A 25,067-nucleotide genomic window follows, 5' to 3' on the forward strand; every position below is an offset into this window, starting at 1 on the left:
TTGGCAATGCCTGCTCACATCGGTGCCCTCTGGGTGCCCAGCTCCCCCCCAGCCCAGGGCGGGCACCTTCGTGCCCCCGCCGATCCCCGTAGCTCCTCAACTTGACCAACCTCGGCCCCAAAGACCAGGAGGCTCCCGGCTGGGTTCTACTAATGGCAACTTTAATCCGTTCCGGAGCCGGGGGGTCGGACGGAGAGGGGCACGCTAGGGGCCCACCGCCGGGACCCTGCGGGGGAGCCTGGGGAAAACAGGTCTCGAGATCTCAGTTGGCCTTAGAGGAGGGGGCCCGGTGGGGGCAAGCAGAGGAGACCCCCCAGCCCTGCCTCAGCAGCTTGGCGTGAGCGTGCCCGGCAGCTGGACGGAGCCCGGCCCCGGCGGGACTGCAGCGGGCAAGGAGGGTCCATCTCCCGTCTCCCCCTGGGTAGGGGCCGGGCACCACTCTCTGCTCCAGGCTCGAGCGGCAGTGGGGCAGCGCTAAGATCCCACCGGGCAGGTCCACCTCCACCCCACAGCTGCCCAGAGGGCCCGGCAGCCTGCTGCCCACACGCCCCAGGAGGCAAAGGAGGGCCCAACTCCATCGCTGCCACTCCAACCCAGTCCACGGCAGCCGGCGGAGGCCATGGTGCGGTCACCCGCTGACCCTCGGGGTCCTGACCCCCTGGGCCACATGGAGGGAAGAGCAGGGCCCCGCCTGTCCCGGCCCGCCGGCTTCCCGTCGAGACACCGTGATGCCCGTCCAGGGAGAGGCCCGCCCCCCCGCCCCCCCCATCCCCTACCCCTGGGGGGCTCAGAATTCCCAGTCGTCCACGTCCAGCTGTTCCAGGCTGGACACCAGCCCGAAGATGCCACTGGGATCCTGGGGCTGACTGCTGCCCTCGAAGCTGGTGATCGGGGTGACGGGGCGGAGCAGCTCCGGCAGGGCCTCGCAGGCGCGGCGCTTGATCTGGGGGAGGAGACGAGCTGCAAGGCCGGACGGACGGACGCGCGAGGGCCCGGGGCGAGCGGGGCTCGGGGCCGGGGGGCACCCACTTCCCGCCTCGGGGTGGGCACGGGGGAGGATAGGCCAGCGCAAGCCGAGAGCCAGAGCCTGGGGGAGCCCAGCTCCCCGCCACGGTGGGGGGGGACAGCGTTGGGGGGCACGTTTCAGTACCTGTTTGAAGAAGGAATGGCCCAGGAGGGTGCTGGCGGTTGGCCTGGACAGAGGGCACGGAAGAAGAAAGAAGCCAGAGTCACCACGGCCGTCTCCCGGCCCCGGTGGCCTGGCCCACCCGACCTCCGGCCCGGCCTCCACGGGCACAGAAGAGCAGGGAATCGGGCACAGGAGGGACAGATGGCGGCTGCTAATTCTAGGAGCCGGAGGGTCCCCGGAAGGCTTCTTGCGGCTCTGGGGATCCTCCCCTCAGCAGACCCTCCCTGTCCCCCTTTGCCAGCTCCAGGGCAGCAGGGTTGGCGCGAGGGGAGACAAGTTCAGAGAGCGCCGTCCCGGGCCTCCGAGCCCCCAGCCCAACCGCCCCCGGCCGCGCTGGGCCGCATTACCTCAGGTCCGGGCTGCGCTGCAGACACAGCTCTACAAAATGGTGGAAGTGGGGCGAGAAGGTGCGGTGGTACGGATGCGGGAGCGAGTCCCCGTTGGAGGGGCGCGTGCCGCCGGCCGCCAGGCCCTCGCCCGGGCCCCAGTTGGCTCCAGAGCGGGCCGCGTCGACGGCCAGCTCCTCGGCGGGGATGGTGGTGGTGTCCAGCAGGCAGGGCACCGTCCCGTTCAGCTTCTCCAGCAGCATCTGGGGCCGAGCGAGCTCGTCACCGGCGGGGCCCCCGCCACCACGCTCGCCGCCGGCCCCCCGGGTGCCCACCGGGCGCCCGCCCTTCTCCGCTGCACGGTGGGGAGAAGTCGGAGCCGGGGCCGGGCGGGCTGCCCCCTCACCTGGGTGGCGGGCATGTCCTTGAAGGGGACGTGGCCGTTGGCCAGCTCACAGGCCGTGATGCCCACGCTGTAGATGTCCGATTTGGCGTTGTAGCCTTGCAGGTTCTGTGGCGGGGGACAACGGTCACGGGTCAGGCGGCCCCGGCCCCCCTGGGGTCCGGAGAAGCGGCGGCTCGGGGCCCGGAGGGAGGTTCGGGGGGTCGGGGGACGGAAAGAAGGGTCCTCCGGCCCTCAGGGCCACCAACGGCGGGCTCCTTGCTCGCCCACAACGGCCAGTCCCCTGCCTCCGTGGAGACGGTGGCCAGAATGGAGGGGCCGGTTGGTGGGGGGGCCTGGGTGGCCCGTCCCCCAACCCCCTTCTGCTGAGCTCTATCGAGGGCTCGCTCCTCCCTCTCCGATAATAACAATAATAATAATAATGAGGGCATTTATTAAGCGATTAATAATAATAATAATAATAATAATATCATTTATAAGCGCTTACTATGTGCAAAGCACTGTTCGAAGCGCTGGGGGGCTACAAGGTAATCAGGTTGTCCCATGGGGGGCTCACAGGCTTCATCCCCATTTTACAGATGAGGGAACTGAGGCCCGGAGAAGTGAAGTGACTTGCCCAAAGTCACACAGCTGACAAGTGGCGGAGCCGGGATTTGAACCCATGACCTCTGACTCCAAAGCCCGGGCTCTTTCCACTGAGCCACGCTGCTTCTCCTGATTACTATGTGCCAAGCACTGTACTAAACGCTGGGGGGGATCCAATAATAATAATAATGATGGTATTCATTCATTCATATGTATTGAGCGCTTACTGTGTGCAGAGCACTGGACTAAGCGCTTGGGAAGTCCAAGTTGGCAACATATGGAGACGGTCCCTACCCAACGGCAGGCTCGCGGTCTAGAAGGGGGAGACAGACAACAAAACAAAACATACAAACCAAATAAGTAGAATACATATGTACAACTAAAATAGAGTAATAAATCTGTACAAACATATACACATATATACAGGTGCTGTGGGGAGGGGAAGGAGGTAAGGCGGAGGGGGATGGGGAGGGGGAGGAGGGGGGGTTAAGCACTTACTATGTGCAAAGCACTGCTCAATCAATCAATCAATCAATCGTATTTATTGAGCGCTTACTGTGTGCAGAGCACTGGACTAAGCGCTTGGGAAGTCCAAGTTGGCAACATATAGAGACAGTCCCTACCCAACAGTGGGCTCACGGTCTAGAAATGAATGTTCATTCATTCATTCATTCAATCATATTGATTGAGCGCTTAACGTGTGCAGAGCACTGTACTAAGCGCTTGGGGAATTACAAGTTTGCAACATACAGAGACAGTCCCTACTCAACAGCGGGCTCAATCAATCAATCAATCAATCAATCGTATTTATTGAGCGCTTACTGTGTGCAGAGCACTGGACTAAGCGCTTGGGAAGTCCAAGTTGGCAACATATAGAGACAGTCCCTACCCAACAGTGGGCTCACAGTCTAGAAGGGGGAGACAGAGAACAAAACCAAACATACTAACAAAATAAAATAAATAGAATAGATATGTACAAGTAAAATAGAGTAATAAATATGTACAAACGTATATCCACATATCCAGGTGCTGTGCGGAAGGGAAGGAGGTAAGATGGGGGGGATGGAGAGGGGGACCAGGGGGAGAGGAAGGAAGGGGCTCAGTCTGGGAAGGCCTCCTGGAGGAAGTGAGCTCTCAGTAGGGCCTTGAAGGGACATATAAATAAAACATATAAACCAAACAAAATAAATAGAATATGTACAACTAAAATAAATAGAGTAATAAATCTGTACAAGCATATATACATATATACAGGTGCTGTGGGGAAGGGAAGGAGGTAAGGCGGGGGGCATGGGGAGGGGGAGTAGAGGGGTTAATCAACCGATCAATCAATTGTATTTATTGAGCGCTTACTGTGTGCAGAGCACTGTACTAAGCGCGTGGGAAGTACAAGCTGGCAACATATAGAGACAGTCCCTACCCAACAGTGGGCTCACAGTCTAGAAGACTGGGTTAAGCGCTTAGTAAGTGCAAAGCACCATTCTAAGCGCTGGGGAGGTTACAAGGTGATCAGGTTGTCCCACGGGGGGCTCCCAGTCTTCATCCCCATTTTCCAGATGAGGGAACCGAGGCCCAGAGAAGTGAAGTGGCTCGCCCAAAGTCACACAGCTGACAATTGGAGGGGCGGGGATTTGAACCCACGGACTCCAAAGCCCGGGCTCTTTCCACTGAGCCACGCTGCTTCTCTACGGTGGCTACCGTGTCCCTACACGGGTGGTCCCACTCACCTCCCCGACGAGAGAGAGAGAGAAAAAGAGGGTAGGGGCCCCCGAGGTGAGCCCAGAGAACATACTGGGACCCCCCCTCATCCGGGGAGGGCCGGGCACCCCAAGAAGGCCACTGGTTAGCGGCTAAAAATGCCCTCTGGACCGGCCGACGCCGGCCCCTGCCCTCCCCTGGCTCCCCTGGGGTGGTGGGGCGGGGATCCTAATAATAACAATAATATCGTTACTATTATAATAATAATACTAGAGCACTGTATATATGCATATATGTTTGTACATATTTATTACTCTATTTATTTATTCTACTTGTACATATCTATTCTATTTATTTTCTTTTGTTAGTATGTTGGTTTTTGTTCTCTGACTCCCCCTTTTAATAATAATAATAATAATGTTGGTATTTGTTAAGCGCTTACTATGTGCAAAGCACTGTTCTAAGTGCTGGGGGAGATACAAGGCGATCAGGTTGTCCCACATGGGGCTCACAGTCTTAATCCCCATTTTACAGATGGGGTGACTGAGGCACAGAGAAGTGAAGTGACTTGCCCAAAGTCACCCAGCTGACAATTGGCCTTCCCCTCCTCCAGGACTCACCTCCTCCAGGAGGCCTTCCCAGACTGAGCCCCTTCCTTCCTCTCCCCCCATCCCCCTCTCCATCCCATCTTACCTCCCTCCCTTCCCCATTCCCCACAGCACCTGTATATATGTATATATGTTTGTACATATTTTTTTTTACTCTATTTAATTTATTTGTACATATCTATTCTATTTATTTTGTTAGTATGTTTGTTCTCTGTCTCCCCCTTTTAGACTGTGAGCCCACTGTTGGGTAGGGACTGTCTCTATATGTTGCCAATTTGTACTTCCCAAGCGCTTAGTACAGTGCTCTGCACATAGTAAGCGCTCAATAAATACGATTGATGATGAATTGGCAGAGCCGGGGTTTGAACCCATGACCTCTGACTCCAAAGCCCGGGCTCTTTCCACTGAGCCACGCTGCCTCTTTTAGACTGTGAGCCCACTGTTGGGTAGGGACTGTCTCTAGATGTTGCCAATTTGTACTTCCCAAGCGCTTAGTACAGTGCTCTGCACATAGGAAGCGCTCAATAAATACGATTGATGATGATGATGATATCTACTCTATTTTATTTTGTTAGTATGTTTGTTTTTTGTTCTCTGTCTCCCCCTTTTAGACCGGGAGCCCACTGTTGGGTAGGGACTGTCTCTAGATGTTGCCAATTTGTACTTCTCAAGCGCTTAGTACAGTGCTCTGCACACAGGAAGCGCTCAATAAATATGATTGATGATGATGATATCTATTCTATTTATTTTATTTTGTTAGTATGTTTGGTTTTTGTTCTCTGTCTCCCCCTTTTAGACTGGGAGCCCACTGTTGGGTAGGGACTGTCTCTAGATGTTGCCAATTTGTACTTCCCAAGCGCTTAGTACAGTGCTCTGCACATAGGAAGCGCTCAATAAATACGATGGATGATGATGATGATATCTATTCTATTTATTTTATTTTGTTAGTATGTTTGGTTTTTGTTCTCTGTGTCCCCCTTTTAGACTGGGAGCCCGCTGTTGGGTAGGGACTGTCTCTAGATGTTGCCAATTTGTACTTCCCAAGCGCTTAGTACAGTGCTCTGCACACAGTAAGCGCTCAATAAATACGATTGATGAATAATAATAATAATAATAATTACAGGAACAATCATAGCATTTGTTAAGAGCTCATTACGTGGCAAGCACTATTCTAAGCGCTGGGGCAGATACGGGAGGCTCACGTCGGACACAGTCCCTGCCCCGCGTGGGGCTGTCTTCGCCGTCTCTATATGTTGCCAACTTGTACTTCCCAAGCGCTTAGTCCAGTGCTCTGCACACAGTAAGCGCTCAATAAATACGACCGAATGAATGAATGAACAGCAGAGAAGCCGGGATTAGAAGGAAGGTTCTTCTATCTCCCAGACCGAGCCCCCCTTTTCCGCTCCTCCTCCCCATCCCCCCGGCCCTACCCCCTTCCCCTCCCCACAGCACCTGTGTATATAATAATGATGGCATTTATTAAGCGCTTCCTATGTGCAAAGCACTGTTCTAAGCGCTGGGGCAGATACAAGGTGATCAAGTTGTCCCACGTGGGGCTCCCAGGCTTAATCCCCATTTTCCAGATGAGGGAACTGAGGCCCAGAGAAGTGAAGTGACTGGCCCAAAGTCACCCAGCTGACAAGTGGCGGAGCCGGGATTCGAACCCATGACCTCTGACTCCAAAGCCCGGGCTCTTTCCACTGAGCCACGCTGCTTCTCTGTATATGTTTGTACAGATTCATTATTCTATTTATTCTACTTGCACATATTTACTCTTCTATTTATTTTGTGAATGATGTGCATCTTGCTTTAATTCTATTTATTCTGACGGTTTTTGACACCCGTCTCCATGTTTTGTTTTGTTGTCCGTCTCCCGCTTCTAGACCGTGAGCCCGCTGTCGGGTAGGGACCGTCTCTCTACATCACCGACTGGTACTTCCCAAGCGCTTAGTACAGTGATGATGATGACGATGATGGTATTTGTTAAGCGCTTGCTATGTGCAAAGCACTGTTCTAAGCGCTGGGGGGGATGCAAGGTGATCAGGTTGTCCCACATGGGGCTCACAGTCTTCATCCCCATTTTCCAGATGAGGTCACTGAGGCCCAACTGTCACCCAGCTGACAATTGGCGGAGCCGGGATTTGAACCCATCCATCCATTCATTCATTCAATCGTATTTATTGGGCGCTTACCGTGTGCAGAGCACTGTACTAAGCGCTGGGGGGGGATACAAGGTGATCAGGTTGTCCCACATGGGGCTCACAGTCTTCATCCCCATTTTCCAGATGAGGTCACTGAGGCCCAACTGTCACCCAGCTGACAATTGGCGGAGCCGGGATTTGAACCCATCCATCCATCCATTCATTCATTCAATCGTATTTATTGGGTGCTTACCGTGTGCAGAGCACTGTACTAAGCGCTTGACCTCTGACTCCCAAGCCGGGGCTCTTTGCACTGAGCCACGCCGTGGTGCTCGGCACACGGTAAGCGCTCAATAAATACGACTGAACGAATGAACGAACGAACGAGTCCCCATCTTCCAGATGAGGTCACTGAGGCCCCGAGAAGCGAAGGGCCCAGCCCCAGACAAGTGGGGGAGCCGGGATTTGAACCCATCCATCCATTCATTCATTCAATCGTATTTATTGGGCGCTTACCGTGCGCAGAGCGCTGTACTAAGCGCTTGACCTCTGACTCCCAAGCCGGGGCTCTTTGCACTGAGCCACGCCGTGGTGCTCGGCACACGGTAAGCGCTCAATAAATACGACTGAACGAATGAACGAACGAACGAGTCCCCATCTTCCAGATGAGGTCACTGAGGCCCCGAGAAGCGAAGGGCCCGGCCCCAGACAAGTGGGGGAGCCGGGATTTGAACCCATCCATCCATTCATTCATTCAATCGCATTTATTGGACGCTTACCGTGAGCAGAGCACTGTACTAAGCGCTTGACCTCTGACTCCCAAGCCGCGGCTCTTTGCACTGAGCCACGCCGCGGTGCTCGGCACGCGGTAAGCGCTCAATAAATACGACAATGAATGAACGAACGAGTCCCCATCTTCCAGATGAGGTCACTGAGGCCTGGAGAAGCGAAGGACCCGGCCCCAGACAAGTGGGGGAGCCGGGATTTGAACCCATCCATCCATTCATTCATTCAATCGTATTTATTGGGCGCTTACCGTGCGCAGAGCGCTGTACTAAGCGCTTGACCTCTGACTCCCAAGCCGGGGCTCTTTGCACTGAGCCACGCCGTGGTGCTCGGCACACGGTAAGCGCTCAATAAATACGACTGAACGAATGAACGAACGAACGAGTCCCCATCTTCCAGATGAGGTCACTGAGGCCCCGAGAAGCGAAGGGCCCGGCCCCAGACAAGTGGGGGAGCCGGGATTTGAACCCATCCATCCATTCATTCATTCAATCGTATTTATTGGGCGCTTACCGTGCGCAGAGCGCTGTATTAAGCGCTTGACCTCTGACTCCCAAGCCGGGGCTCTTTGCACTGAGCCACGCCGCGGTGCTCGGCACGCGGTAAGCGCTCAATAAATACGACAATGAATGAACGAACAAGTCCCCATCTTCCAGATGAGGTCACTGAGGCCTGGAGAAGCGAAGGGCCCGGCCCCAGACAAGTGGGGGAGCCGGGATTTGAACCCATCCATCCATTCATTCATTCAATCGTATTTACTGGGCGCTTACCGTGCGCTGAGCGCTGTACTAAGCGCTTGACCTCTGACTCCCAAGCCGGGGCTCTTTGCACTGAGCCACACCGCGGTGCTCGGCACACGGCGAGCGCTCAATAAATACGACTGAACGAATGAACGAACGAACGAGTCCCCATCTTCCAGATGAGGCCACTGAGGCCCCGAGAAGCGAAGGGCCCAGCCCCAGACAAGTTGGGGAGCCGGGATTTGAACCCATCCATCCATTCATTCATTCAATCGCATTTATTGGGCGCTTACCGTGCGCAGAGCACTGGACTAAGCGCTTGACCTCTGACTCCCAAGCCGGGGCTCTTTGCACTGAGCCACGCCGCGGTGCTCGGCACACGGCGAGCGCTCAATAAATACGACTGAACGAATGAACGAACGAACGAGTCCCCATCTTCCAGATGAGGTCACTGAGGCCCCGAGAAGCGAAGGGCCCGGCCCCAGACAAGTGGGGGAGCCGGGATTTGAACCCATCCATCCATTCATTCATTCAGTCGTATTTATTGAGCGCTTACCATGCGCAGAGCACTGTACTAAGCGCTTGACCTCTGACTCCCAAGCCGGGGCTCTTTGCACTGAGCCACGCCGCGGTGCTCGGCACACGGTAAGCGCTCAATACATACGACTGAATGAACGAACGAGTCCCCATCTTCCGGATGAGGTCACTGAGGCCCCGAGAAGCGAAGGGCCCGGCCCCAGACAAGTGGGGGAGCCGGGATTTGAACCCATCCATCCATTCATGCATTCAGTCGTATTTATTGAGCGCTTACCGTGCGCAGAGCACTGGACTAAGCGCTTGACCTCTGACTCCCAAGCCGGGGCTCTTTGCACTGAGCCATGCCGCGGTGCTCGGCACACGGCGAGCGCTCAATAAATACGACTGAACGAATGAACGAACGAATGAGTCCCCATCTTCCAGATGAGGTCACTAAGGCCCCGAGAAGCGAAGGGCCCGGCCCCAGACAAGTGGGGGAGCCGGGATTTGAACCCATCCATCCATTCATTCATTCAGTCGTATTTATTGGGCGCTTACCGTGCGCAGAGCGCCGTACTAAGCGCTTGACCTCTGACTCCCAAGCCGGGGCTCTTTGCACTGAGCCACGCCGCGGTGCTCGGCACACGGTAAGCGCTCAATAAATACGACTGAATGAACGAACGAGTCCCCATCTTCCGGATGAGGCCACTGAGGCCCCGAGAAGCGAAGGGCCCGGCCCCAGACGAGTGGGATTAGAATCCAGGACCCGGGCTCTGTCCACCGGGGGGGCCGGAGGGGGTCCGGCCGGGGGCCCGTACCTGCTGCAGGACCTCGGGGCTGAGCCACGGCAGGACCTTGACGCCGTACTTGGGGAAGTCGTGGACGACGCGCTGGCGCTGGCCGTGGCTGATCATGCTGAGGCTGCTGCGCAGGCCCGCCAGGTGCACCCGCCCGTCCACCGAGATGAGGATGTGGCTCGCCTTCACGCTCCTGCCCGGGGACCGCCCCCGTCAGAGGGACCCCGGCCCCCTCTCCTCCGGGGCCGCGGGGCCCTCCCGCGCCGCCTCTGACACCCCCCTTACTAATACTCATCATAACGATGGCATTTATTAAGCGCTTACGACTACGCTTACGGCCCACTAAGCGCTGGGGACTTTTAGACTGTGAGCCCACTGTTGGGTAGGGACTGTCTCTATATGTTGCCGATTTGTACTTCCCAAGCGCTTAGTACAGTGCCCTGCACATAGTAAGCACTCAATAAATACGACTGATGATGGGGAGGTTACAAGGTGATCAGGTTGTCCCATGCTGGGGGGCTCACGGTCTTCATCCCCATTTTCCAGGTGAGGGAACTGAGGCCCAGGGAAGTGAAGTGACTTGCCCAAAGTCACCCAGCTGGCAATTGGCGGAGCCGGGATTTGAACCCACGACCTCTGACTCCAAAGCCCGGGCTCTTTCCACTGAGCCATGCTGCCCCCTCTCCATCCCCCCTCATCTTACCTCCTTCTCTTCCCCACTGCACCTGTATATATGTATATATGTTTGTACATATTTGTTACTCTATTTATTTATTTACTTATTTTACTTGTACATATCCATTCTATTTATTTTATTTTGTTAGTATGTTCGGTTTTGTTCTCTGTCTCCCCCTTTCAGACTGTGAGCTCACTGTTGGGTAGGGACTGTCTCTATATGTTGCCAACTTGTACTTCCCAAGCGCTTAGTCCAGTGCTCTGCACACAGTAAGCGCTCGATAAATACGACCCCCTTCCTTCCTCTCCCCCTCGTCCCCCTCTCCATCCCCCACATCTTACCTCCTTCCCTTCCCCACTGCACCTGCATATATGTATATATGTTTGTACATATTTGTTACTCTATTTACTTATTTTACTTGTACCTATCTATTCTATTTATTTTATTTTGTTAGTATGTTTGGTTTTGTTCTCTGTCTCCCCCTTTTAGACTGTGAGCCCACTGTTGGGTAGGGACTGTCTTTGTATGTTGCCAACTTGTACTTCCCAAGCGCTTAGTCCAGTGCTCTGCACACAGTAAGCGCTCAATAAATACGACCCCCTTCCTTCCTCTCCCCCTCGTCCCCCTCTCCATCCCCCCATCTTACCTCCTTCCCTTCTCCACTGCACCTGTATATGTGTATATATGTTTGTACATATTTGTTACTATTTACTTATTTTACTTGTACCTATCTATTCTATTTATTTTATTTTGTTAGTATGTTCGGTTTTGTTCTCTGTCTCCCCCTTTTAGACTGTGAGCCCACTGTTGGGTAGGGACTGTCTCTGTATGTTGCCAAATTGTACTTCCCAAGCGCTTAGTCCAGTGCTCTGCACACAGTAAGCGCTCAATAAATACGACCCCCTTCCTTCCTCTCCCCCTCGTCCCCTTCTCCATCCCCCCCATCTTACCCCCTTCCCTTCCCCACTGCACCTGTATATATGTATATATGTTGGTACATATTTGTTACTCTATTTACTTATTTTACTTGTACCTATCTATTCTATTTATTTTATTTTGTTAGTATGTTTGGTTTTGTTCTCTGTCTCCCCCTTTTAGACTGTGAGCCCACTGTTGGGTAGGGACCGTCTCTATATGTTGCCAACTTGTACTTCCCAAGCGCTTAGTCCAGTGCTCTGCACACAGTAAGCGCTCAGTAAATACGACCCCCTTCCTTCCTCTCCCCCTCATCCCCCTCTCCATCCCCCCCATCTTACCCCCTTCCCTTCCCCACAGCACCTGTCTATATGTTTGTACATATTTATTACTCTATTTTACTTGTACATATCTATTCTATTTATTTTATTTTGTTAGTATGTTTGGTTTTGTTCTCTGTCTCCCCCTTCTAGACTGTGAGCCCACTGTTGGGTAGGGACTGTCTCTAGATGTTGCCAACTTGGACTTCCCAAGCGCTTAGTCCAGTTCTCTGCACACAGTAAGCGCTCAATAAATACGACCCCCTTCCTTCCTCTCCCCCTCGTCCCCCTCTCCACCCCCCCATCTTACCCCCTTCCCTTCCCCACAGCACGTCTATACGTTTGTACATATTTATTACTCTATTTATTTTACTTGTACATATCTATTCTATTTATTTTATTTTGTTAGTATGTTTGGTTTTGTTCTCGGTCTCCCCCTTTTAGACTGTGAGCCCGCTGTTGGGTAGGGACTGTCTCTAGATGTTGCCAACTTGGACTTCCCAAGCGCTTAGTCCAGTGCTCTGCACACAGTAAGCGCTCAATAAATATGATTGATGATGATGATGATGATGCCGACTTGTACTTCCCAAGTGCTTAGTCCAATGCTCTGCACACAGTAAGCGCTCAATAAATACGGTTGATTGATTGATTCTCTAAGAGACAGAGGGCAGGCTGACCTCCTCCCCTCCGGGGCCAGGCTCTGGGCCCCAATTCCAGGAAAACGGACAGGGCGGGAAATCGCCTCTTCCCGCAGCAGAGAGGTGGCCCCGCTCGGACTTCCGGTCATGAATCCTCACTCTGGGACGGGTCGGGGGGTGGCCGAGGGGACGGGAGGGAAACGTTACCCCGACTATTAAACGGGGGAGACAAGCCCCCCGCCGGGGACGCGGGGCCCAGACTCCCGACTCCCGGTCCCCGCCCGCCAGCCGGTTGCAGCGTGGCTCAGTGGAAAGAGCCCGGGCTTTGGAGTCAGAGGTCACGGGTTCGAATCCTGACCCTGCCACACGTCTGCTGTGTGATGTTGGGCGAGTCACTTCACTTCTCTGGGCCTCAGTGACCTCACCTGTAAAATCATCATCATCATCAATCGTATTTATTGAGCGCTTACTATGTGCAGAGCACTATACTAAGCGCTTGGGAAGTCCAAGTTGGCAACATATAGAGACAGTCCCTACCCAACTGTGGGCTCACTGTCTAAAAGGGGGAGACAGAGAACAAAACCAAACATACTAACAAAATAAAATAAATAGAATAGATATGTACAAGTAAAATAAATAGAGTAATAAATATGTACCAACATATATCCATATATACAGGTGCTGTGGGGAAGGGAAGGAGGTAGGATGGGGGGGATGGAGAGGGGGACGAGGGGGAGAGGAAGGAAGGGGCTCAGTCTGGGAAGGCCTCCTGGAGGAGGTGAGCTCTCAGCAGGGCCTTGAAGGGAGGAAGAGAGCGAGCTTGGCGGATGGGCAGAGGGATTGGGGGCATTCCAGGTACTATGTACCAGGCACTGTACTAAACGCTGAGGTGGATGCAAACAAATCGGATTGGACACAGTCACTGGCTCTCAGCCTCAATCCCCATTTCCCAGATGAGGCAACTGGGGATTAAGACCGCGGGCCCTCCCGTGGGACAACCTGATCAGCCCGTATCCTCCCTCAGCGCTTAGAACAGTGCTTTGCACATAGTAAGCGCTTAACAAATGCCTAGTATTATTATTATTACCTGTGCACGTAGCCCATGTGGTGGATGTAGTCCAGTGCCTTCAGCAGCCCCTGCAGGATGTAGGCAATGGCCAGCTCGCTCATCCCGTCGGTGAAGTGCGTGCCGATGAGATCCTTTGCCGAGCCTGGGGGTGGGCCGGGATGGGGGCGAGGGTCGGGAGGGGGTCCCAGCCCACCCCACGGGCAGGCGCGCCCCGCCGCCCCCCGCCCCCTCCGCGGGCCGGGCCGGCTCACCGTAGGCCATGAAGGACGTGACCACCCACAGTTCGTTGTCGGCGACGAAGGTGGCCCGATAGGGCACGAGGTTTGGGTGGTTGAAGAGCTTGGACACGTGGAGCTCTCCCTGAGGGCGACGAGGCGGCCGTCAGGGACGGGTGGGGCCCGGCCCAAGTCCGAAGACCCGGTGAGGCGGCGGAGAGCGGGCGCCGTCCCGTCCGGTTGGCCCCGTCGGAATAACGACGACGGCATTTACTAAGCGCTTACTATGTGCAGAGCACTGTTCAAAGCGCTGGGGAGGTCACAAGGTGATCAGGTTGTCCCACTGGGGGGCTCACAGTCTTAATTCCCCCTCGTCCCCCTCTCCATCCCCTCCCATCTTACCTCCTTCCCTTCCCCACAGCACCTGTATATATGTTTGTACATATTTATTACTCTATTTATTCATTTTACTTGTACATATAATAATAATGATAATAATGGCATTTATTAAGCGCTTACTATGTGCAAAGCACTGTTCTAAGCGCTGGGGGGGGATACAATGTGATCAAGTTGTCCCACGTGGGGCTCACAGTCTTAATCCCCATTTTTACAGATGAGGTAACTGAGGCTCAGAGAAGTTAAGTGACTTGCCCAAGGTCACACAGCAGACTTGTGGTGGAGTCAGGATTCGAACCCATGACCTCTGACTCCAAAGCCCGTGCTCTTTCCACTGAGCCACGCTGCTTCTCTAGCGTGGCTACAGAATACATATACATATGTATATATATATATACATACATACATATATATATACATATACATATGTATATATATACATACATATATATACATACATACATATATATACACATACATATATACATACATATGTATATACATACATATATACATACATATATACATATATACATATACATATACTTGTACATATAATAATAATAATAATGGCATTTATTAAGCGCTTGCTATGTGCAGAGCACTGTTCTAAGCGCTGGGGAATTTACAAGGTGATCAGGTTGTCCCACGGGGGGCTCACAGTCTTCATCCCCATTTTACAGATGAGGGAACCGAGGCCCAGAGAAGTGAAGTGACTTGCCCAAAGTCACACAGTTGACAGGTGGTGGAGCCGGGATTTGAACCCATGACCCCTGACTCCAAAGCCCGTGCTTTTTCCACTGAGCCACGCTGCTTCTCTATTCTATTCTATTCTGTTTATTTTATCCATTCTATTTTATTTTATTTATTTTATTTTTTATTTTATTTTATCATATCTATTCTATTTATTTTATTTTGTTAGTAGGTTTGGTTTGGTTCTCTGTCTCCCCCTTTTAGACTGTGAGCCCGCTGTTGGGTAAGGACTGTCTCCATATGTTGCCAACTTGGACTTCCCAAGCGCTTAGCACAGTGCTTTGCACACAGTAAGCGCTCAATAAATACGATTGATTGATTGATTGATTGATTGATTAATCCCTATTTCACAGATGAGGTCAGTGAGGCCCGGAGAAGTTAAGTGACTTCCCTCCGGTGTCTCTAGGTGTTGCCAATTTGTACTTCCCAAGCGCTTAGTACAGTGCTCTGCACATAGTAAGCGCTCTATAAATACGATTGATGATGATGATGATGGCCGCGTGTTCCCAGGAGCAGACGGGGCCCGGGGCCCCAGGCGGCAGAGAGAGAGAGGCCCGGTCCGCCGGGCCCCGTCCCACCCCGGCTCCATTCCCGTCATCATCATCATCGATCGTATTTATTGAGCGCTTACTATGTGCAGAGCACTGGACTAAGCGCTTGGGAAGTACAAATTGGCAACATCTAGAGACAGTCCCTACCCAACAGTGGGCTCACGGGCTAAAAGGGGGAGACGGAGAACAAAACCAAACATACCAACAAAATAAAATAAATAGAATAGATAGGTACAAGTAAAATAAATGAATGAATGAATGAATGAATGAATGAATGAATAAACAAACAAACAAACAAACAAATAAATAAATAAATAAATAAATAGAGTAAAAAATATGTCCCTCTCGCCCGCGGGCCCGGAGGCGACTGTGGGGGTTACCTGGAGGAACGTGACCATCTCGTTGGTGCAGGCCTCGAGGTTAACCCTGCGGACCGTCACGTACTCCCCGGATGGCTTGTATCTGGCCAGGTTCACCGTCATCAGCTCTTCAAACCCCTTGCCTGAGGGACAAGGGGGGTACGGGGGGAGCGGCGGGGCACCCCTGAACAGACAGGCAAAGGCAGCCACTCCACAAATCTTCCACGCCCCCAAGGCCGCGCATCCCCCTCCCTCCATCGCCCCGACGGGTCCGTGGTGGGCACAGGGCGCAAACTCCTAGAAGGGCACCCGCCTGCGAGTGGTCCGTGGGGCGGCCCTGAGGCTCTCCACTGCGGTCCCCCCCCTCAAAGAAGCAGCGGAGAACGACGCTGCCGATCCCCTGGGAGTCCGGGGTGGCCGTCTGGGAGCCGGTCCCGCTGGGAATGCTTCCCCGGGCTCTTCCCGCCGTTACCTATGATGGTGAGCAACTTGTAATACCCTCCCTCCGGCAGGAAGCTGCTCATGGCGGCCCGTTTCGGGGAGGGTGCTATCGACTCTGAGCTCGCTTCATTGGTCTGGGGAGGGAAGAGGAACTGAGTCAGCAAGAGAGGAGCCCCCCAAACCCCCAGGGCCCGGCCTTGGCCGGAGGCAGCCCCCCAAGACCGAGGCCGCCGGGCGGCCCTCGACGGTCCGCCGGGCCACCCGCTTGGAAATGAAAGGCCTGTCCACGGCCACACCTGGGACGCCTCCCACCCATTCCAAAGCAAACCCGCCTGGAGCTGCTTCCCGCTCAGATCCAATTTCTTCCCAGGTTCAGGGGACCGGGAATCTTCCCGCCACAAGCCCCACTCCCTCCAAAAGCCCCTGCCCACCCACCCGTCCGCGGAATAATCTGCCCCTTGGCCAGCCAGACAACCCCAGAGCAAGGCAGTGGACGGGATGGGGTGGGAGGGCTCGGGAAAGCGGTCACTGGCTCCTCTCCGGCCTCCTGGCCATGAAGTGCAGACAGGCTGCCCGGGCGCAGGTTTCCAATCAATCAATCAATCAATCGTATTTACTGAGCGCTTACTGTGTGCAGAGCACTGGACTAAGCGCTTGGGAAGTCCAAGTTGGCAACATATAGAGACAGTCCCTACCCAACAGTGGGCTCACAGTCTATAAGGGGGAGACAGAGAATAAAACCAAACGTACTAACAAAATAAAATAAATAGAACAGATATGTCCAAGTAAAATAAGTAAATAAATAGAGTAATAAATATGTACAAACATATATACATATATACAGGTGCTGTGGGGGAGGGAAGGAGGTAAGATGAGGGGGATGGAGAGGGGGACGAGGGGGAGAGGAAGGAAGGGGCTCAGTCTGGGAAGGCCTCCTGGAGGAGGTGAGCTCTCAGCAGGGCCTTGAAGGGAGGAAGAGAGCTAGCTTGGCGGATGGGCAGAGGGATTGGGGGCATTCCAGGCCCGGGGGAGGACGTGGGCCAGGGGTCGATGGTGGGACAGGAGAGAACGAGGTACGGGGAGGAGATTAGCGGCGGAGGAGCGGAGGGTGCGGGCTGGGCTGGACAAGGAGAGAAGGGAGGGGAGGGAGGAGGGGGCCAGGGGATGGACAGCCTTGAAGCCCAGGGTGAGGAGTTTCTGCCTGATTCCAGACGGCCCCTGTTTCCAGACGGGGCTGGGGGTAGCCCAAGCCCTGAGCCCAGTGGCAGGGCGTAGCGAAGGCAACGATCTCTTGTGCTCGTTCTTCCTGCGGGCTGAAAGCCGGGTTCCGGGGGCCGAGACTCAAGTCGGCCCGGCTCGGCCCGGCTACGCCTGCCAACCTGAGGGACCGGACGGCAACCAGAGGGTGGGAGGCGGGATGGTTTGGGGGTCCTGGCGCCAGGAGCAGTATGACTCTTGCCCTCTAACCTTTATCTGTCCCCGAACAACGCAGGGAAATGCCGCTTCTGAGCCAGGCTACTGATCCGGCCAGCCCAGGGCAAGGGTTTAACGGTTGCCCTCTGACTGGGGATCCACCTACGGGCCCCGGTCCTTGGCTGCCAACTCACGTCCCAGTGCTTGGCCCTGAATCTGATTTGGCAACCCCTCACCGAGAGGCCGGGGGTTTCGGGGTGGAATGTGAAAGGATGGAGGGGGATGACTGAAGCTGTCAGGAACAGAACCGCAGCATCCTCATTCCCACGTCTTTCCCACTGGCTTTGTTTGGTGAATCCAGATACTAATACTAATACTAATAATGGCATTTATTAAGCGCTTACTATGTGCAAAGCACTGTTCTAAGCGCTGGGGAGGTTACAAGGTGATCGGGTTGTCCCACGGGGGGCTCACAGTCTTCATCCCCTAAAAGTAAAATGGTAAAATCCCCAAATATCCCCAAATACTGTGAAATACAGTAAAAAGTAAAATCCCCCAAATTGCCCAAAAGTACAATAAAGAGAGGGGAGGGCTGTTATAATAATAATAAGAAGAATAACGGCATTCATTAAGCGCTTACTATGTGCAGTAATAATAATAATGGCATTTATTAAGCACTGACTATGTGCAAAGTACTGTTCTAAGCACTGGGGAGGTTACTAGGTGATCACGTTATCCCATGGGGGGCTCACAGTCAATCCCCATTTTCCAGATGAGGTAACTGAGGAACAGAGAAGTTAAGTGACTTGCCCAAAGTCACACAGCTGACAATTAGCAGAGCTGTTATCTGAGGGCCCCAGACCTGGGTTCAAGTCTCTGCACTCTCGTTCAGATGGCAGGGTACCAACGGAGCCCGCGTGTCCTCTAACAGGACACCAGCTCCACTGTATTGTACTCTCCCGAGCACTTCGTTCAGCACTCTGCCCCCAGATAGATGGAAGAGACTCTCCCCCAGGGCACTAAGCGGTCCCCGCCCGCTCCCCCCTCTCTGAGGGGACAAGGGCAGGGGTCCGAGGCAGATCATCATCATCATCAATCGTATTTATTGAGCGCTTACTGTGTGCAGAGCACTGTACTAAGCGCTTGGGAAGTACAAGTTGGCAACATATACAGTCCCTCCCCAGCAGTGGGCTCACAGTCTAAAAGGCAGATGGGCCTGGAAGCATCACCCTTGGGAACCGCAAAAGTCTCTCACCCTGGGGCCCCTAAAGGAAGGCCCGATCTCAAAGAAACAGCTGATTTCCAACTCATTCTCCTCACCACTTTCACCGGGGCCCTGATGGCCGGGGCGGGAGGGTGGGGTAGGGGGGTGGGTTGGGGGGAAGGAACCAAACTGAGCCCACCCCCTCCCCTCTTACAGTGCGGAACTGGGCTTGGGCCGGCAGTGCGGACGGCGGAGCGGGCCGATTTTCCCCTCGGTTGCTCAGAGGCAGGTTATCTGGCTGGCCGCCTTGCAAGTAGCTCCTCAAAAATCTCCAGTGGCTACCAATCAATCTGCGCATCAGGCAGAAACTCCTCACCCTGGGCTTCCAGGCTGTCCATCCATCCCCTCGCCCCCTCCTACCTCCCCTCCCTTCTCTCCTTCTCCAGCCCACCCCTTACCCTCCGCTCTTCCGCCGCTAATCTCCTCACCGTTAGGCCTCGCTCTCGCCTGTCCCGCCATCGACCCCCGGCCCACGTCCTCCCCCGGGCCTGGAATGCCCCCAATCCCTCTGCTCCTCCGCCCAGCTAGCTCTCTTCCTCCCTTCAAGGCCCTGCTGAGAGCTCACCTCCTCCAGGAGGCCTTCCCAGACTGAGCCCCTTCCTTCCTCTCCCCCTCGTCCCCCCTCCATCCCCCCCTTCTTACCTCCTTCCCTTCCCCACAGCACCTGTATATATGTATATATGTTTGTACATATTTATTACTCTATTTATTTTACTTGTACATATCTATTCTATTTTGTTAGTATGTTTGGTTTTGTTCTCTGTCTCCCCCTTTTAGACTGTGAGCCCACTGTTGGGTAGGGACTGTCTCTAGATGTTGCCAATTTGGACTTCCCAAGCGCTTACTACAGTGCTCTGCACATAGTAAGTGCTCAATAAATGATGATGAAGTAGCTGCTCCGTATTCTGCTGACTGGGACCCCCCCTAAACTTTCCCTAAAGCGATGACGCAGGGAAGGCTCTGCATCCTCACTTAGAGAGGAGTTTGGGGGCCCGGGCCCACAGGCCGGGCGGAACTGGCCTGAAAGTCCAGACTTCCACTCTGGCTTCCCAAATAAGCCAGGGAACAAACCCCAGCCCGTCCCGCCGGGGCAGAGACCCGGAGCCCCCCGTGATCCCGTCCCAGGAAAGGCGGCTGAGACCGTTTTACAGAGAAAACTGGGCACAGAGAAGCGGGCTGGTTTAGTGGCTAGAGCCTGGATCCTAATCCCGGCTCCATCGCTTGTCTGCTGGGTGACCTTGGGCAAGTCGCTTCACACAGTACACGCTTAACGAGTACCATTACCATAAAAAAAAAAGGGGGGTGGACCCTCCTTTTGAGCTGTCACTCATGAAAAGAATAAAGAAAGGGAGCGAGTTCCCCTTGCTGAACTCATTCGGCTCCGAGAAAGCACCGCGTGGGCGACTTTTGATGGCAGAGACGGGAATAAACCGAGCGAGTTTCTCCTCGCAGAGAATAAACCCCAGCTCCTTTGGAGCAGCCAAGGGTGGGGGGCTTTCTTCTTCACTCAGAGAGGAGGAGGACCCCAAAATAATACTAATAATGGCATTTATTAAGCGCTTACTATGTGCAAAGCACTGTTCGAAGCGCTGGGGAGGTTACGAGGTGATCGGGTTGTCCCACGGGGGGCTCACGGTCTTCATCCCCGAAAGTAAAATGGTAAAATCCCCAAGTATCCCCAAATACTGTAAAATACAGTAATAAGTAAAATCCCCAAAATTGCCCAAAAGTACAATAAAGAGAGGGGAGGGCTGTTATAATAATAATAAGAAGAATAATGGCATTTATTAAGCGCTTACTATGTGTAGTAATAATAATAATGGCATTTATTAAGCACTTACTATGTGCAAAGCACTGTTCTAAGCACTGGGGAGGTTACTAGGTGATCATGTTGTCCCATGGGGAGCTCACAGTCTTAATCCCCATTTTCCAGATGAGGTAACTGAGGAACAGAGAAGTTAAGTGACTTGCCTGAAGTCACACAGCTGACAATTAGCAGAGCTGTTATCTGAGGGCCCCAGACCTGGGTTCTGCGCACGGGCTTGGGGGTCAGAGGATGTGGGTTCTAATCCTGCCTCTGCCACACGTCTGCTGTGCGACCTTGGGCAAGTCACTTCACTTCTCTGTGCCTCACCTACCTCGTCTGTGAAATGGGGATTAAAAGTGTGAGCCCCAAGTGGGACAACCTGATTACCCTGTATCTACCCCGGTGCTTAGAACAGCGCTTGGCACATAGTAAATGCTTAACAAATACCATAATTATTACTATTATTGCATTTGACCTGGTTATTTTGTATTATAATAATAATAATAATAATAATGTTAGTATCTGTTAAGCGCTTACTATGTGCCAAACACTGTTCTAAGCGCGGGGGGGATACAGGGTAATCAAGGTTGTCCCACGGGGGGCTCACAGTCTTAATCCCCATTTTACATATGAGGGAACTGAGGCACAGAGAAGCTAAGTGACTTGCCCAAAGTCACACAGCTGACAAGCGGCGGAGCCGGGATTAGAACCCTTGACCTCTGACTCCCAAGCCCGGGCTCTTTCCACCGAGCCACGAGGCCCATGTATTTACCCCCAGCGCTTAGTACAGTGCTTGGCACACAGTAAACATCAAATGCCACTACAATTATTATTGTTATAATAATTATTAATCAATCAATCGTATGTATTGAGCGCTTACTGTGTGCAGGGCACTGGACTAAGCGCTTGGGAAGTCCAAGTCGGCAACATATAGAGACGGTCCCTACCCAACAGCGGGCTCACAGTCTAAAAGGGGGAGACAGAGAACAAAACCATCATCATCATCATCATCATCAATCGTATTCATTGAGCGCTTACTACGTGCAGAGCACTGTACTAAGCGCTTGGGAAGTGCAAATTGGCAACATCTAGAGACAGTCCCTACCCAACAGTGGGCTCACAGTCTAAAAGGGGGAGACAGAGAACAAAACCAAACATACTAACAAAATAAAATAAATAGAATAGATATGTACAAATAAAATAAATAAATAGAGTAATAAATCTGTACAAACATATATACATATATACAGGTGCTGTGGGGAAGCGAAGGAGGTATCAGGTCACACGGGAAAAGCCCACTGGGTTGGCCCGGGCTCTGGAACTTGGGATCCAGATGGACATTTGGGGTCCTAGAGCTCTTTCCGACGGGAAGTCCTTTTTTCTCGGCAAAGACGGAATATTTGGGGTCTTGGAGAGAGTCTCTCCAGGTTTATTTTACCTCCTTGGATCCAAACGTGAAAACAACAACAACAACAAAAGAGGCGCCGGGACCAACAGAAAGGGGAAGACATCCGAGTGGCCAATTCATTCATTCATTCATTCATTCATTCATTCAATCGTATTTATTGAGCGCTTACTGTGTGCAGAGCACTGGACTAAGCACTTGGGAAGTCCAAGTTGGCAACAGATAGAGACGGTCCCGACCCAACAGCGGGCTCACAGTCTAGACGGGGGAGACAGGCAACAAAACCAAATATATTAACAGAATAAAATAAATAGAATGCCCTCCCTCTGGCCATCCGCCAAGCTCGCTCTCTTCCTCCCTTCAAGGCCCTGCTGAGAGCTCACCTCCTCCAGGAGGCCTTCCCAGACTGAGCCCCTTCCTTCCTCTCCCCCTCTCCATCCCCCCATCTTACCTCCTTCCCTTCCCCACAGCACCTGTATATATGGATATATGTTTGTACAGATTTATTACTCTATTTATTTATTTATTTTATTTGTACATATCTATTCTATTTATTTTATTTTGTTAGTATGTTTGGTTTTGTTCTCTGTCTCCCCCTTCTAGACTGTGAGCCCACTGTTGGGTAGGGACTGTCTCTAGATGTTGCCAATTTGTACTTCCCAAGCGCTTAGTACAGTGCTCTGCACATAGTAAGCGCTCAATAAATACGATTGATGATGATGATGATGATGAAATAGAATAGTAAATATGTATAAGTAAAATAGAGTAGTAAATCTGTACAAATCTTAGCTGTTTCTGCCTTTCCTTTTTCACTCTGGAGGGAGGCGGGAAGGCCTGGCCCGGGTGAACAAGAGGGTTTTGAGCTCCTCGGGAGAAAGCCCCTTTAGAAAGAAGCGTGGCCTAGTGGATCGAGTCGGGCCCTGGGGGTCGGAAGGACCTGGGTTCGAATCCCAGCTCTGCCACGTGGCTGCTGTGTGACCTCGGTCAAGTCACTTCACTTCTCTGGGCCTCAGTTCTCCCATCTGGAAAATATGGGGATTAAGACCGTGAGCCCCACGAGGGACAGGGATTGTGTCTGACCCGATTTTAGACTGTGAGCCCACTGTTGGGTAGGGACTGTCTCTATGTGTTGCCAACTTGGACTTCCCAAGCGCTTAGTACAGTGCTCTGCACACAGTAAGCGCTCAATAAATATGATTGATGATGATGATGATGATGACTGTCTTTATATGTTGCCAACTTGTACTCCCCAAGCGCTTAGTACAGTGCTCTGCACACAGTAAGCGCTCAATAAATACGATTGATGATGATGATGATGATGATGATGATGATGATGATGACTGCCTCTATATGTTGCCAACTTGTACTCCCGAAGCGCTTAGTACAGTGCTCTGCACACAGTAAGTGCTCAATAAATACGATTGATGATGATGATGATGACTGTCTTTATATGTTGCCAACTTGTACTCCTCAAGCGCTTAGTACAGTGCTCTGCACACAGTAAGCGCTCAGTAAATACGTTTGATGATGATGATGATGATGACTGTCTCTATATGTTGCCAACTTATACTCCCCAAGCGCTTAGTACAGTGCTCTGCACACAGTAAGCGCTCAATAAATACGACTGATTGATTGATTGATTTGCTTGTATCCACCCCAGCGCTTAGAACAGTGCCTGGCGCACAGTAAGCACTTCACAATTTATTTCAATCTATTTATTTTATTTTGTTAATATGTTTTGTCTTGTTGTCTGTCTCCCCCTTCTAGACTGTGAGCCCACTGTTGGGTAGGGACCGTCTCTATATGTTGCCGACTTGGACTTCCCAAGCGCTTAGTACAGTGCTCTGCACACAGTAAGCGCTCAATAAATACGATTGATGATGATGATGATGATGACTGTCTTTGTATGTTGCCAACTTGTACTCCCCAAGCGCTTAGTACAGTGCTCTGCACACAGTAAGCGCTCAATAAATACGATTGATGATGATGATGATGATGACTGTCTTTATATGTTGCCAACTTGTACTCCCCAAGCACTTAGTACAGTGCTCTGCACACAGTAAGCGCTCAATAAATACGATTGATGATGATGATGACTGTCTCTATATGTCGCCAACTTATACTCCCCAAGCGCTTAGTACAGTGCTCGGCACACAGTAAGCGCTCAATAAATACGATTGATGATGTTGATGATGACTGTCTTTATATGTTGCCAACTTGTACTCCCCAAGCGCTTAGTACAGTGCTCTGCACACAGTAAGCGCTCAATAAATACGATTGATGATGATGATGACTGTCTCTATATGTTGCCAGCTTGTACTCCCCAAGCGCTTAGTACAGTGCTCTGCACACAGTAAGTGCTCAATAAATACGATTGATTGATTGATTTGCTTGTATCCACCCCAGCGCTTAGAACAGTGCCTGGCGCACAGTAAGCACTTCACAATTTATTTCAATCTATTTATTTTATTTTGTTAATATGTTTTGTCTTGTTGTCTGTCTCCCCCTTCTAGACTGTGAGCCCACTGTTGGGTAGGGACCGTCTCTAGGTGTTGCCAACTTGGACTTCCCAAGCGCTTAGTCCAGTGCTCTGCACACAGTAAGTGCTCAATAAATACGATTGATTGACTGATTGATTGATTCTCTGGGCCTCAGTTCTTCCATCTGGAAAATGGGGATTAAGACCGTGAGCCCCATGAGGGACAGGGATTGCGTCTGACCTGATTTGCTTGTATCCACCCCAGCGCTTAGAACAGTGCCTGGCACACAGTAAGCACTTCACAATTTATTTCAATCTATTTATTTTATTTTGTTAATATGTTTTGTCTTGTTAAGCGCTCAATAAATACGATTGAATGAATGAATGAATGAATGTTTACTGTGCAGAGTGTATATATGTTTGCACATATTTATTACTCTATTTATTTTACTTGTACATATCTATTCTATTTATTTTATTTTGTTAATATGTTTTGTTTTGTTTTCTGTCTCCCCCTTCTAGACTGTGAGCCCACTGTTGGGTAGGGACCGTCTCTCTATGTTGCCAACTTGGACTT

General features: G+C 52.2%; 1 protein-coding gene across 5 annotated transcripts in view; it reads right to left on the reverse strand.

Annotated features, from left to right (window-relative positions):
* Positions 1-775: 775 nt before the first annotated feature.
* Positions 776-25,067, reverse strand: part of STRADA (STE20 related adaptor alpha) — a 56,215-nt gene continuing 31,923 nt past the window's right edge. For 4 of the 5 annotated variants that reach the window (XM_038753784.1, XM_038753783.1, XM_038753786.1 and 1 more), the window contains 9 exons: positions 16,154-16,256; positions 15,703-15,824; positions 13,659-13,767; positions 13,426-13,549; positions 9,811-9,982; positions 1,922-2,026; positions 1,537-1,778; positions 1,151-1,193; positions 776-943 (listed from right to left, as the gene is read on the reverse strand). In XM_038753784.1, coding sequence (XP_038609712.1) covers positions 788-943; positions 1,151-1,193; positions 1,537-1,778; positions 1,922-2,026; positions 9,811-9,982; positions 13,426-13,549; positions 13,659-13,767; positions 15,703-15,824; positions 16,154-16,256 — 1,176 coding nt within the window. In that variant the 3' untranslated portion in view covers positions 776-787. The remainder of the gene's footprint in view (positions 944-1,150; positions 1,194-1,536; positions 1,779-1,921; positions 2,027-9,810; positions 9,983-13,425; positions 13,550-13,658; positions 13,768-15,702; positions 15,825-16,153; positions 16,257-25,067) is intronic. The other variant, XM_038753787.1, reaches the window with a different exon arrangement.

The sequence above is a fragment of the Tachyglossus aculeatus genome, chromosome 11 (genome assembly GCF_015852505.1).
Source record: "Tachyglossus aculeatus isolate mTacAcu1 chromosome 11, mTacAcu1.pri, whole genome shotgun sequence".
Lineage (NCBI taxonomy): Eukaryota > Metazoa > Chordata > Mammalia > Monotremata > Tachyglossidae > Tachyglossus > Tachyglossus aculeatus.